The 14,635-nt window shown below is 34.3% G+C and overlaps 3 protein-coding genes across 8 annotated transcripts in view; 2 read left to right on the top strand and 1 right to left on the bottom strand.

The window, feature by feature from the left end:
- On the top strand, positions 498-6,746 carry LOC109362174. Of its 3 annotated transcripts, none has more exons than XM_019607788.1 (3): positions 498-876; positions 4,865-5,233; positions 5,267-6,746. In XM_019607788.1, exons 1-3 carry the CDS (start codon positions 601-603, stop codon positions 6,380-6,382), a joined length of 1,761 nt encoding a protein of 586 aa, XP_019463333.1. In that variant the 5' UTR covers positions 498-600; the 3' UTR covers positions 6,383-6,746. The 3 variants fall into 3 exon arrangements, with proteins under 3 accessions (XP_019463333.1, XP_019463332.1, XP_019463334.1); XM_019607789.1 differs by having other exon boundaries at positions 499-876; positions 4,865-5,269; positions 5,306-6,746; XM_019607787.1 differs by having other exon boundaries at positions 4,865-6,746.
- On the top strand, positions 9,732-12,143 carry LOC109362175 (putative pre-16S rRNA nuclease). Its single transcript, XM_019607790.1, has 6 exons — positions 9,732-10,043; positions 10,193-10,252; positions 10,351-10,463; positions 10,714-10,782; positions 11,615-11,666; positions 11,817-12,143. Exons 1-6 carry the CDS (start codon positions 9,762-9,764, stop codon positions 11,946-11,948), a joined length of 708 nt encoding a protein of 235 aa, XP_019463335.1. The 5' UTR covers positions 9,732-9,761; the 3' UTR covers positions 11,949-12,143.
- LOC109362173 overlaps positions 10,642-14,635 on the bottom strand; it is a 51,956-nt gene continuing 47,962 nt past the window's right edge. For 3 of the 4 annotated variants that reach the window (XR_002109368.1, XR_002109366.1, XR_002109372.1), the window contains exons 17-18: positions 14,437-14,585; positions 13,913-14,356 (exon numbers count right to left, since the gene is read on the bottom strand). The gene's annotated coding sequence lies outside the window, so the exon portion shown is untranslated. Of the gene's footprint in view, positions 10,653-13,912; positions 14,357-14,436; positions 14,586-14,635 lie in introns of those variants that run through there. The other variant, XM_019607786.1, reaches the window with a different exon arrangement.

The raw sequence follows: 14,635 nt of genomic DNA, 5'->3' as shown, positions 1-14,635 counted from the left end.
CCTAGGAGAGTAGGAGTCAATTTGCAAGTTGTTTTGAAGGGGAAGGAGAGGAAAATGAATATTTTGGAGCCACCTTACCAATATGTTTTATGACTCTAAAGCCTCTCATTTCTTTTCCTTATATTCCAAAATTTAACTCGCAAATGGACCTCAAGTAACAAAAAGTTTACCCTCCTAATGGCCTCACCCCACATCACAAACACAACCCATTTATGTTGATTTCTAATGCATCATCCTTGAACCCTCCTTGTTTTTTCGTTCTTTGCCACTTGGAGTGTAAGTATGCCTATTTTTAATGATTCTTTTCTTATTTAGTCTCTTATAATATTACAATTCTTAATTTGTATCAGAATTATTTATTTGACACGTGGAAGAATTTTTATTCATAAGCTACTTGGGTGACATTTTAATATTCGGCCTTCTTCTTTTTTTTTTTGTTTTTTAAAATAACTTTTACTCATAAAACGACGAGCCAATGATGCGTTGAATAACCTAAAAAGTAAAAACACACATTGCCCCAATCCCTTAATTCCCCTTTTGATCTTCTCCCATCACACAAATCACAAACTCCTTACACCAAAAAAACCCTTTATCGCAAACATGGATTATTCTGCTTACAACATTCAACAACAACAACAACAACAAGAAGCTTATAACTATGACCCTTCATCATATCAAATGCAACCTTATAATCCATCATATCCATATCAACAATATTATCCTTATTCTCAACAATACCCATATTACCCTCACACCGTTTCCGACACCACTTACCAACCTCACCTTCAATACCAACCCGAAACCAACCCGGTTCACCCTCCTGGTGTCAACCCTACCGCTACTGAACCGCTTTCCCGAACCCCCGCACACGTCCCGGTAAATCGTTCATTTTTTATTTATTTTTATTGTTTGTTGTTTTAATTCTGTTTTTTTAGCTTGATTAGGTTTATTATATAACTTGAGTTGTGGAGTTTTGTAGAAACGTGACCTCAGTGTTTTAAATTGCTGAGTAAAAACATATTTTTCACATCGATGCGGTCTGATGCGGTTGCGTTGTGGCCCGATGCGGTTGTGATGCGGCCTGTTGCAGTCGCATTACTGTGATCTGGTATCACACCGCAATTGCGGCGGCCACCGCAACTGCAATATTGTGGCCGCATCACGTGATGCGGCCTGCAATTTGATACACTGCGTGACCTAAAATTTGTGGATTCATTGTGTATTTTACTTGGTGATGTGGTTGAAATTGGATTCTTGAATCAGTTTCAACGTTTACCTGTTAGGATTGGATGTGTATTTTACCTGGTGATTCGGTTGAAATTGGTTTGTTGAATCAGTTTTCAACATTCACCTGTTAGGCATAACTGTGTATTTGTTGAACTGTTGATTCAGCCGGAGGTTTTAAATTGGGGTCTGTAACTGCAATCGTGACTGTGTCTCCAATTGTGTTGCAATTACGGTTGTGTTTTTATGAAATTGCGGCAAATGCAATGTGATTGTAAGTGCAACCGCGATCTTAATTTAAGACCACGATTCAGCCATATTTTGGTTTGGTTGTTATTGTAAAAGCAGTATTGATGGATGTGGCACTGGTGGAGTGTAGTACATTAGGTCTAGGGTTTTAAATTGATGTCTGTAACCAGAGTAACGGCTGCAATATATGGTTTTGGAGATATCAACAACTGCAATGCTGCTATGATTACAGCCTCATTTTCAATGTAATTTGTAGCCGCAACTGTGATTGCAACCACAATTTAAAGCCATGGTTATGTCTTCCCACAATCATCACAATTTAAAGCCATGGTTATGTCTTCCCACAATTTAAAGCCATGGTTATGTCTTCCCACAATTTAAAGCCATTGATCTTTCTGTTGCAAATGTGTCTTCAATGATATTATTAACATTATTGTTTCCATGTTTTAAAGCTTCTACTCAACCCATCTTGATTTTTTATACTAGAGCTCTGGTATCTAGGTTATGTTACGTTAAAATTTATTTCAGTGTTGTTATTCTGGCTAAATGCTATAGCCTCTCTAACGGTTAGCATACACCCGTATGCGAAGGGGGGTCTCACATATCAATCATATTATTTGATTCATCTACCTTTTTTTCCTATTTTATTCTTCAGCATATATGATCTGCTTTGCTATGCATTTTGTTTCTTCTCCAATGCTATTTGCTAAGCTAGCATATATGCTAAGACCTACTTGGCTTTTGCATACCATTGGAGTTGCTCTTAATATTACAATGAGATATTATTTTTATCTCTCTTTTAGTTTTTCTTCTGCATCAGGTTTTTTCCAATCTTATTTTTATCTAGCACTGTGCTCATCCATGTGTTAGTCTGATTATGATATCATTCTTGAAATGCCACAAACCTATATACAGTTTTTTATAGCCCATACTATACCTCTTTGCTTGATGTATAATATCAGATTGTACTTGTATAAACAAATCATCAAGATATTACATTTTTCCCTAGAACAACCAACAACAACAACCAATCTTTATTTCACTAGATGCATTGGCTACATGTATTTATGAATGCCATTGGGCTTTATCAATAACCACATCTTTTTAAATGTTTTCCTTGCCCTTCCTCCTTTTTAAATTGAACTATCTTTTACATGCAAAAATTCAGTTTCTTAGGGATTGGTTATTGTTGTTGTTGTGTGTTTATGTATATATAGGCACACATATATATTTATATATTTTAATTCTACTAATTTTGCTCAAACATCATAGCCTTGGGAAAAAGAAACCCTGACAGCTTCTTTTGCTGGTGTCTCTCGTACTAAACAAGATTAGTGGAAGCAACTATGTTATGGATTTACGTCATCTTTGTTCCAATAAAGGCTGTGGCATGGGAATAGTTTACATCTTACATGGACTATATTTAATATTGCTTTTGTGGAATCGTTAAAAGATGTATTCTATTTTATGCCAATTAGCTTTGGCTTTTAGCTACCTCTGGCATGTTGCTTTAGTGTAGCTGAAATGAGATGACTTAAGAGAGATTGAGTCAAACTGAAACAGTCATTTGATACGGAGCCTTGACTCGATTCAGCATAGTTGCTGCTGCAACAACACAGTGACACACTAGTTTCTTAGTTTACTACCAAGAGAACACTCGATTTGAGCAATTAAATAAAAAGGCTGATTTAGGTTTTGCAACACTTTAGCTCTTCTAAACATTTTGTTATGCTTTTAGAGAGAACATCTTGCTGTGCTTCCTCAGGCTCTTTTGGGACCTCCTCTGGATAAAAGACCGATATTGGAATAGGTATTATATTCTCAGCTTTTCGTCTAAAACGTTAGAAGAGGTTGAGAACTCTGAACTTGGCCACAGCATCCTAGAGGGACCAGATAAAGACAATAGTCACAGTGTATACTCCAGTAAGCAATTGTGCTCTTACCTCTGATGCTGCATGGTGGTGGGTCTTTGCTGGTTGCTTTAGAGCTGATGTGGGCTTAAGATCATCTTAGCTATGTTCTTTAACTGTCTACAGTTAAGGAAAAGCTACTTCGTTCTTTTTGTATTTTATTTGTGATATGGGGGCGTTTGGATGAGCTTATAAGAACAGCTTATAAAATAGCTTGACCTTTTTATAAGCTCCTTTTAGCTTATTTCAATATGGTTTTCAAAGAAGCTTATGAAAATGAGCTCTTTTTAACTTATCTAAAAAACTCATTGAATAAGCACTTAATTAAGCTGTTTACCCAAACATGTCCATAGTTTTTGTTTAATATACTTTCTTTCTTTTCAGAGGGTGTTATGTTTTCAGTTTCAGACTTAGGGAAGCACTGAGCATGTTTTCAGGACCTTAACTTGATAACCTTTCACCAATTGCTTGATAAACAGTATTTCAAGGCTGATAAAACTATCAATAGGCGTAAGTTGGTCAACATTCCTGGTTGATGGGTGGGTCTTTTGATTGTTTTGAAAACCATGAAGATAAATAATGATAAGATTAGAGCACATCCACTCATGCTTCAACATATTAATGTTATTTCTATTTTCTCCATATAATGCTGATTTTTTGAAGATCTAATGGACAAAGGGTAATTTTTAGAATGTGAGAACATTTATTCTGCTAGATCCAGAACTTCTGGAAATGGAAATTAAAAGTGAGGGAAAGCATGCACCTGAAAGAGTAAAATTGTTTATCTGTGAAGCAAAGATTTTAATCAAATTGCCAAGTTGCCTTTCCATTGCACTTTTTATTCTCAGATACAATTAAACCCTTGTTTAATTTAAATGTTCCTTAACAAGCACACGATAATTTAATTTTTTTATTGAATGATGATTGATGACTTTTAGAGTTAATGAAGCCTTGTTTGTGTTTCAAATTCGAAATGTTGATTTCTAGATACCCATACTAAATTTTATATATGAATTGGATGGCTATTCAGGTTGAGGATGCCTTGAAAGCAATTTCAGGGCCATTCACGGTCTCTCCTGTTTGTGATAATTCAAAATGGCTTTCTATCTTATTTTCCCTTGATTATTACCTTGCTGAATGCAGGCATTTCCTTTTCATAACAGGTTTTATCTTTGTGAATAATAGTGCCCTTTTTCCCTTTATTTGCAAGCTCTTGGAGAATCATGAGTTTTCAGTAAACGACTCATATTTCATGATGTTGAGAGATTAATGTGGATAGAATGAATTGCTGAAACTTTTGCTATTATAACTGTTTTCTTTTACTTCTCTCTCTCACTGTCTCAATATCCCTTGTGATATGGTATCATTTGTCTGTAAATTTTCATTCTAATCATCTCCTCTCAATTTTTCCATTAGTTTGTACCTGAATATTGCAACCTTTTAATATATGCTTGAGTTCACATTTGAATTCCTATTTACAGACTGGGCCATCTCAATACAGAGGCAGGGGTGGTAGAGCATTTAGAGGGGGTGGTCGAGGCAGGGGACGTAGACTGAATGGTGGTAAACACTTTCCGTCCCATGCACCTGCTGCTGCCGGAGCCACTTCGGTGATACACCCTTCATCTTCAGTCTCTGGGCAAACACCAGCTCATGTTCCAGCTGCACCGTTGCAACCACCATCACGTCATGTGCAATGTGAAATTTGTAAGGTTGAGTGCAATACTCTAGAAATCTTGGAGCAGCATAAGAATGGAAAAAAACATAAGAAGAATATGAAAGTGCATGAAGAGTTGCAGAGACGCAAAGGTACAAATGGACAGCAGAGTGTACTGATTCATAGCCCTCAATTGGATTTAACATATCAACCTAAGCAAGTTCAGGAATCTGAGAGAAAAGGATTCCCCACAGGATATATGGGCTCTGAAGTTACAGCCATAACTGGACAACAGAATTTACTGATTCCGAGCACTCAATCGAATTACACAGCTACTCAAGTTCAGGAAAATATGGTCTCTGAAGTTACACCTGATAAAGAGCTTCAGAATAACGAGGGACAGACATCTCAAGCTCCAGCTGAAGAGCTTGCAGGGAAAACCACAGATAACTCTGCTGTAAGGGGCCGTGGATTGAAGCGTAAGACAAAAGGAGGCAGAGGAGGTAAATCCATGAGGACTGATGATGGGTCAAGAAGGCGAGTGGAGCCTCCAAAACCTCAGCTGGCGAAATCTTTTATATGTGAGGTTTGCAATGTTAAATGTGAGAGCCAAGTTGTTTACGACAGTCATCTGGTCGGGAAAAAGCACTTGGCACGTCTTAATCGTGTCCATGGCAGACAGTCTACAGTAGCAGGGTTTCAAACACTTTACCCAACTACTGACATCAATGCTCTGGCAAATGCAATTAATGTCCAAATTCAACAAGGTGATAGTGATCCGCAAGTCCTTCTGGCTCAGCTCCTGGTGACTCTAATATCTCAAACACAACAACCAGCTACGACACCAACTTCAAGCTCTCTGGCTGCTACTCAGGTAACGGCAGCCGCATCTGTAGCTGGATCAAGCAATGAACCGCAGTTGTCTCAGACACAAACATCAGAAACCACATCGAAAGTTGAGATGGGAAATCCTACTGGGGAGGCCAATAATATGCTCTTATCTGCCCCACTGTTATCTGATCTGCCTGGTTCAATTAGTGCTCTGTCAAACTCAATTACTGCTCAGATCCAACAAGGTGTTAGTGATCCACAGGTCCTTTTGGCCAACCTCCTCACAACAATCCTGTCTCAAACACAAGTACCAGCAATAGCACCACCATCTGTGGCTACTCAGATACCCGCACCCTCGTCTTTGGCTGAATCAAATATCGGACCCCAGTTGTTGCCGGCACAAGTGTCAGAAGTCACAGCACATGTTGAGATGGAAAATCCTGCTGCAGAAACAAAAAATCAGCCGCCATCTGTCGCGCTTGAGTTGGATGCTCCGGCAGGTTTAGAGTAGTAGCACTCAAATTCCATGAAGGAGTTCTGAAACTAAACCGACGGGTGCTTAAACATCCCAGGATGGTTCAGGTAATTCCTTCAGGAGTAGAAGCTCCCACCTCACAGGTGGACCAAAGAAGATACAATGACATTGCACCTCCCCTCGCTTTAAATTATTTTTGGTGAATTTTTACTTCGTTGGCTTAAAGGTTTATTATGTTATTTGGGACTATGCCATATGAATGTTGGGATGTGACATTATATTGCTGGAACAACTTAATTTTCGTTAGAGGGACACATTAGTGAACGGGTGCATTTAAGGATGATGCTTTTAACATTTAAGAATTAAAAAGACAAAAATTGAGGAGTTATTACTGTGTTCACTTAGAAACATTTGAGGGTACCATGTTGCACTACGCAATTTAATAGTACAAAAATGTTAAAATAGTTTGTGTATGTAAAGGGCTATTCAATTCCTAAAGCATGAAAATTTGTTTGCGAAAATATAGAAGGCTTACCAAGGAGAGAGGAAGGTAAGCTAAAGGATAAGAAATTATGTGTAGATTTGTGTTATAAATGAGACTACGAGAGAGACAGAGAGAGATATATTGTTCATGTGAAGATGAAAGGAGGAACACCATTTGATTTTAGGTGAGGTTGCAGTTCAAATAAATGGTGGATAGATAGAGAGGTTGTTATGATCTATATTTATATATTAGTAATGATATATCATCTTATAAATCTTTTTAAACAAGAAAGGGATGTGTCAGTGTACATTAATCATAAATAATAAAAATATTACCTTATGACACATGTCACCTTATATGTGCATGAAGATTCGTGAGCTAATTTTATATGAAGATATATCTGTATTCTTTGGATAAATATGATCTAATTTTCTAATAAAAGCAATTGAGAATGATATGCACTCTTACAAATTCAACATGCAATTGTATATGACAATGTCACATGCCATAAATTTGTACTTTTTTATTAATGATTGATTTATAAATAACTTATACTTCGGAGAATTTGAAATTGGTTTATTATCCTTACTCAAAGCAATCATCTAATGCAACAACAAACATCGAAAGTTATCGAATTTACTTGGGTATGTGTTGGATGGGTTGAAATGAAATTATCTTAACTGAAACTTGACTAGATAACTTCATAAGATCATATGTGTTCATCCAAACTTTACCTAACCATGACTTTACAATATTTGGGGAGAAATCAAGTAAAATTGATTAATAAAGTAGATAAACACATAACAAAATCATAGAATTATGAAAATGGGTAACTTTAGCTATATATCCCAAAATAAATGTCAATAAACATTTTCAAAATGTTGGAATTTAAGTTAAAGAGGTTATTGATTTTACATATTAAACTCATCCAAAAAATGCATGGATCTATTTTAAAAACCCAAACACGTTAACATAAGATTTGGGTCAAGTTCACTTAATGGAATGGAACAAGCACCCTAGTATTTACAAGCTTCACAATCTCTAAAGAAAGATAAGTATGGAAAAAGTGGCCAGAATGAGAATTATTGTTATTGTGAGAGATGTAAATAATTAATATTTATTACTGAATCTTATTTGAGTTATCAAAATTTATAGATAAAATACACATGTTATTTTTAAGTAATTATATTATTACTAACTAATTTTAATCCTTAGAATCCATATAGCATGTATGATTGTATGATTTAAATTTATTGTTCTAATAATTTTATATGAAAATTGAGTGAGCTATACAAGCATCGTGCTGCTAGGCGAAGTAGTGGAATGTTAAACCCTCAATAGTGAGTATCTGAAAGCATCATTAACTTATACTCTAATATGAGTAGCATAGGCACGTAGAGTTCCATGTGAATCAGCAAGGACCACCTTGCAGGCTAAATATTTATGGGTGATCAACAGTGAAAACTCTCACTTGAGTCAACTTCTATATTTATATATATAATAGAATATAAATCTTATTTCAAAATTACTATACAACTATATATATTTTTGCATGTAGAAGGTAAATTATAGAATTTTTATTATTGAATAGATATTATACCAAAATTATTTATCATCTTACTTTATATATTATTACTATTACTCGTTTATATATGTATTTATTATTTAATTTTCTTTAATAAAATGGATAGTCCACAATAACACTATAGATGCCAAAATAAACAATGCATGTGGACCTACCGCATACTTCCAATTTTTTATGACTAGGTTGTAAGTTCAAGATGCCAATTAGGGGGCGAATTAGTTGTTGGGAAAATATGATTGATTTTTCTGCTATGATATCAAAGTGTAACTGCGGTGGATTATTTATGCAGAATTCAACCAAGTAAATCAAAAAGTAACCCGTTACCTAATTTTGGTAACCAGTTACTTAGGTTAAGTAACTCATTACTTAGCAATTTGACTTTGCATTTTAGACATATCCAATTCATTAAAAATGATTTTCATTCTTTGAGCATTGCAACTAAATATTTAAAGTGAGTGTAGGGATAGAAGTACTTATATGAAGACTTAATCTATAACTTTCTTAAAGCTTGAGTCTTCTATGTCTTCATGGTTTTCTTCCTTTTTGTGATCTTGATGTCTTCGTCAAAACCGTGTCAAGATCAAGAGCAAGATATTCTTCACATATGTTATACAAATTTTGCCAATTTGCTTATTTTCCCTTGTCATTTTGTCCCTAGAGCTCACATGCATTTTTATTGGGCAATGCCGACAACCCACAAACGTACTATGAGAAAAAAGAAAAATTCAAATAAATTAGATGAATTATGATTTAATATCTTAAAAAAATTGTGATATAATATATTTTTTCAGCTTTATATAAAATATCAAAGGCTTTCAATTTTTCTCTCTCTAGCTACTTTATTTAAATTATTTTTATTTTGTTGTATGATTTTTCTCTCCCCATGTTAGTTTTTTAAAATGGACAGAACATACAATTTTATTAATTTAATTAACACAGTGTAGACAAGTTTACATTGGCTTAAATTTTGAGGGTGTTTACCTACATGAACAAAATGACCAATAAGACCCATTTAACTATTTCTAATTAACACTATAAGTTATAATTTAAAATATTACAAGATGAATATGAAAATAAATTTATAAACAATTTTTTATTATCCAATTAAAAAATTAAATATAACCAACATAAATTAAAAATACTTCTTGAACTTCATTTAAGATATATTAAATATTATAACTTATCACTATATAGTTTGTTCATTTTATAGAAAAATTATCATCCACTTTCTATAATAATAATTTATTTTTAATTTAATAAAATAAGAATTAAAATTATTGTATGAATCTTTATTACTCAGTCTAATTCAGTAATTCTCATATTTGTGCATTATCATCTTCTCTCCAATGTGCACACAACAGCTCCTACCTCTACCAACCCATAAACCCTTCTTCCTCAGTCCAATTCCAAAAACATCATCTTTTCACAAATTAAATTGTACCCAAAATGACAAAAACAGTTTTATTAATAAAAGAATTAAGACATTAAGTTTAGAAGAACTTCCCCCAAATGCCCTTATGAAGATGACAGACCCTAAATGGAGAGGAGGCTTTAGTCTTGGACTTGATTTGGGATTGGCTCGAACTGGTCTTGCCCTTAGCAAGGGCTTCACTATACGCCCTTTAACGGTACCCTTTTCTTATATCGGCTTATCATCCATCATTCATGTGTTAATTATCGGCTATATTACTTTGATGTACTGCCTGTGTATAAATCTTTAAATTATGAACTATGTTATTTGTGTTCCATCAGCCATATAATCTCGTAGTTGCTTTAGGTTTTGGAACTGCGGGGACAGAAGCTTGAGGTCAAGATTTTGAGCATTGCTGAACATGAAGTATGGATTCATCCTTTTATCTATTGTAGTACTTAAAAATTGGTTAATATTTCTGAGTTGGTATGTAATCTTAGAAGTAAAACATTTTCGAAGTGTAGGAGGTTGATGAGTTTATAATTGGGCTTCCGAAATCTTCTGATGGGAAGGAAACACCACAATCAAACAAAGTCCGTAGTGTTGCGGGAAGGCTCGCTGTTCAAGCTGCCGAGAGGTTAGGCATTTCGATGTAGTGTATAAAATTCACAAGCACATTCTTCACAAGGTAGTAAATGTCGAGAACGATGAGTTATGTCTATGATAATGACACCAACAACCAATGCCTGAACTTAGCAATTGTTTTAAGTGGCTTTATTCGTCTATGGCTCGTATATTTCTTGAAGTAAGAATTCACCATGCCATTCTTCAATGCCTACAATACATTATTTATATTAGCATTGTAAACATCTAAACTCTAATTCCAGGGGTTGGAGAGTATACCTACAAGATGAACATGGGACCACGACAGAAGCGTTAGATCGGATGATCAGATTGTAATTGCTATGAAACTTCTTTTTTGATTGGATTCTTTACCTTTGCAATTCTACTCTCTCTTACCCGGATAATATGGACAGTTTCGGAGTGTATGTTTCATAGACCAATTTATTGTTATCTTGGTGATAGTTTGGCATCAGGTGCATCGTCACCAAAGTGAAAAGCTTACACAGAGTTTATACCTTATTATGTTAGCGATATTTTGTATTCACTATCAGTTAGTGGATTTTTACGGTTCCCATACAACCCGTGTGGACTCGTAATTAAATCTTTCTCAAAGCATCATTTTTACATTCTTTTTTTGTAAAACAAGTAGGTTGAAGTTGAAACATCCATACAGAAGACTTGAAAATATACACACATGTTATCTGTCAAAACTCTTATGAGACATACCCCATAACAAGTAATTTTTTTAGGTGCAAAATTGTTGGCCTTCTTAGAATGATGTTTTTTCACACTAATTATGGTTCTTATTCCACTTAAGGTATTATCTGTTTCACTTATGAACATCTATTTTGTTGTTTTGGGGTCAAATATGAGACCCCCCCCCCCTTGGGATCTAACGGGGAATTACGAAATGGCATCCAGGACGATTGGTCCCCCACTCGGCAGGTTCCCCGATCTTAAAGACCGGGGGAAGGTACCATGTGAGCTATAAGGCTCACAGCTAAACAGACAAAGTACTTAACATTAACCATTTTCTCTTCACAGTAGGATCTGAAAGGCAAATAAAGCTTCCTTTTTAATACAAAACAGATTCTTTTTGTGTCAAGTAAAATGCTGTATGAAATTTATTATTTTATTGGGGGATTGACACTTATAATCTTTCAGGGGCCTGAGTAAGTCCTCCCGGCAAGGGAAAATTGACGCGTATGCTGCCGTGGTAAGTGATTATCATGTTTGGTGCCTTATGGAAATATATTTCATTCATACAAAGTTCTATTTGTCTTCAGCATGTCTATTTTAAGTGAAACCAGAAGAGAAAGCTATTCTGGAATAACCATAGTATATCGTGCTTTTATTCTTTTTCTAGATGGTACTGGAGAGATATTTCTCAACATCAGGTCGTGATACGGAACTTGTCTTGCCCAAAAGCTCGGAACTACAAGGAAAACTTCGAAAGGGTCCTCCGAAGGATTTAGATTTCTACTCAGATGAAGACTAATCACAGAGAAAATTCCTTTTGTGGTTAGCTTCCGTGGTGAATTCGAATACTTGTGCGTGATAATAACTGATTACCTGAGATTCAGCTTATATGTACCCCTTCATCATTCTTATTTACAAATAGTATGCAAAAAAAAAGTTATGAGACAAGAGAAACATATTCCAATAGTTAATGATCAAGGATTTTGTTTTTGCATCTCCTTATTAGGGAGGGTAGCATGGAGAGAATGACTATTCAAGACATTGAAGTTATTGTAAAGCAATATTTACAATAATATGGATGCAATGACTGTGTATAAATCTTTACACTGATAATGCACAGATATTACATTCTATTTATTCAGTACATATTATTCCGGTAGGTTGTTGCAAAATCAACAGCATCTGAACTTGGTATGTTAAGAAAATGAAACTGCTTATGGGCAATGTTTGTCTAACAAAACTAATGCCACAAATGTCAGAGGATGCAGTAGCATGAGTGATGGTTTATTGTGCATATTGCATTTCCTAATTACCAAATTTTCATATTTCGTATGGTTGTGGGTTAAACATATTCAAGTACAAATGCATGATGATATGGTAGAATAGATCACTAAATGTTCAGGCGCTCAACTTTTATGCCTTTTCTCTGTTAGTAATGCCAATAATCCTCCCTCTTTTATCAGTACTGCCCACTAGATCTCCAGAAAGACCAAAATGTCAAAAATATATTTCATGTGAGCGACACTTGTTGAAAGGGATAATTATGCAACTTAAAATAGATTAGTTCCTTACCAATAAGGTGTGAGAATACATTTTTTAGTATAAAAAAATAAGTGTCTATCAACTGAAAAATCAAAGATTAAATATTTCTTATAGGTATTAATTCCTTCTTTAAGCAATTATGAGAATTTTTAGTATGATTTATTAGTGTGATTATGACTTATTCTTCCTCTTGAAGCTTAGGTGATCTCACTAGTGTCAGCTGCAAGAACCTTAATAGTCCACAATTATTAGCTTCATTTGTTCATGAAAGACTAAATTAAAGATAATAATGATGGCTATTGTGATAATAATTATTAAAAAACAAAAGCATAAAGACTATCATTGTATACTATACAAATCAGAATAATGATAGTCCAACAACTATATAGGTGAATTATTTTAGAACAATATTGATAATTTATCATTATTCACGTTTTAAAATTTGTTGGTATATTTTTACAATTAGAACTAACTGATCGGTTAAAATTCAATCGTGAATTGAGTATCTGACCAGATTGAACTTCTCATCTATTTGGTTTTGTATCAAAATAAGATTAACTAAGTTTGAGTGTAAGTCTAAAATTGGTGTCTCGGATGGTCAGAGTAGTTAGACCAACCAAATCAATTCAGAAAAAATCAAAACCATATCATTTTGAGATGAAAAAAACAATTATTTTTAACTTATTTTTAGTTATATTTATTATTTGTTAACTTATACCAAAGCTTTCATTATTTAATTACATTTTAAATTTATTGTACATTTCTGTTTCAATTAAAGCAAAACACATTATTTAACAATGTTTTTAATTTATTTATAATATTTTATAATTGCGTAATCTTCTTTGTTTTAATTAGTTATGATAATATATTTAAATTTAGAGTATAAACTTATTAACCAATGTAAGCTAATATTATGATTTTTTTACATTTTTTAATATAAACTAAGTTAACCAGTCAAATCATTGACACAATGATCCAACCAATGACTCATTGACCCATTACCTTGACTAAATCTGACTGAGTCATTAATGAGTTTGATAACACTAATGTTAAAGTGAATGAGAATAAAATAGAAAAGGGGATAACTCCAAGCGATAAAAGTCTAAAATGTACAAGGTTAAAAGAGTTTTTTTTATCAAATTGGTTTGATTTAAGAGGTCTATATGAGAAATGAACATTTCTAACTAGTTTGGTTCGGATATGAAGTAAAACAAATTATCCAACCCAACTTAAACCAATTGTTACATTCATTAGATTTTAAAAGTGCAAACATAAAATATAAACAAAAGCATGTAAGTGCTCAAATGGGTGAATCACCCAACTAGTTAGTCCATGTTCAGCCTATGAGAGGAAGCACTTCCAAAATCCACCTATGATGTTTAGATGGGGAAGGTAGTGCTGGGGGGATGATGATGGAGAAAGAGGGAACATCTTTCTACACACACTACCTAAATAGAATATATGACGCTGCTCGATCCATGTAGTTGATTCCACCTAATATAAGATTGAGGCTTGGTTGTTGTTGTAAGAATATTTATCGTGTCACAATTCCTCCAGCGATCATCTCCATCCGAGTTCTTCACTCGCGTTTACATTTCATCCTGCTGATTACTTTCCCATGATTTGAGGGAAGGAGGGACAGTCAATTTAAAAAACTTGAGAAACCTGAAATGAAAGAAGCCCAGAGGTGAGGAGCAAGGCAAACAATAAAGATATGAAATAAACTTTTACTTAGTTTACAGTACCTCAAGCCAGAGGTGATACACCAGAAACTTGCATTATTGCTGCATTTTGTGTTGATCAAAGGTGTCCCACAAATGATAGTGGAAATCCCTTGAAGAGATCGCAAATAATCCGCTGAACTAGATTGCAATTATTTTTCCAGAAGTGAGCCCTGATGCCAATACAAAAATCACATTCAATTTGCAATTTGAGGTTGTTATT

The sequence above is a fragment of the Lupinus angustifolius genome, chromosome LG12 (assembly GCF_001865875.1).
Source record: "Lupinus angustifolius cultivar Tanjil chromosome LG12, LupAngTanjil_v1.0, whole genome shotgun sequence".
Classification (NCBI taxonomy): domain Eukaryota; kingdom Viridiplantae; phylum Streptophyta; class Magnoliopsida; order Fabales; family Fabaceae; genus Lupinus; species Lupinus angustifolius.
This window is presented reverse-complemented; position numbering and strand designations above follow the sequence as displayed.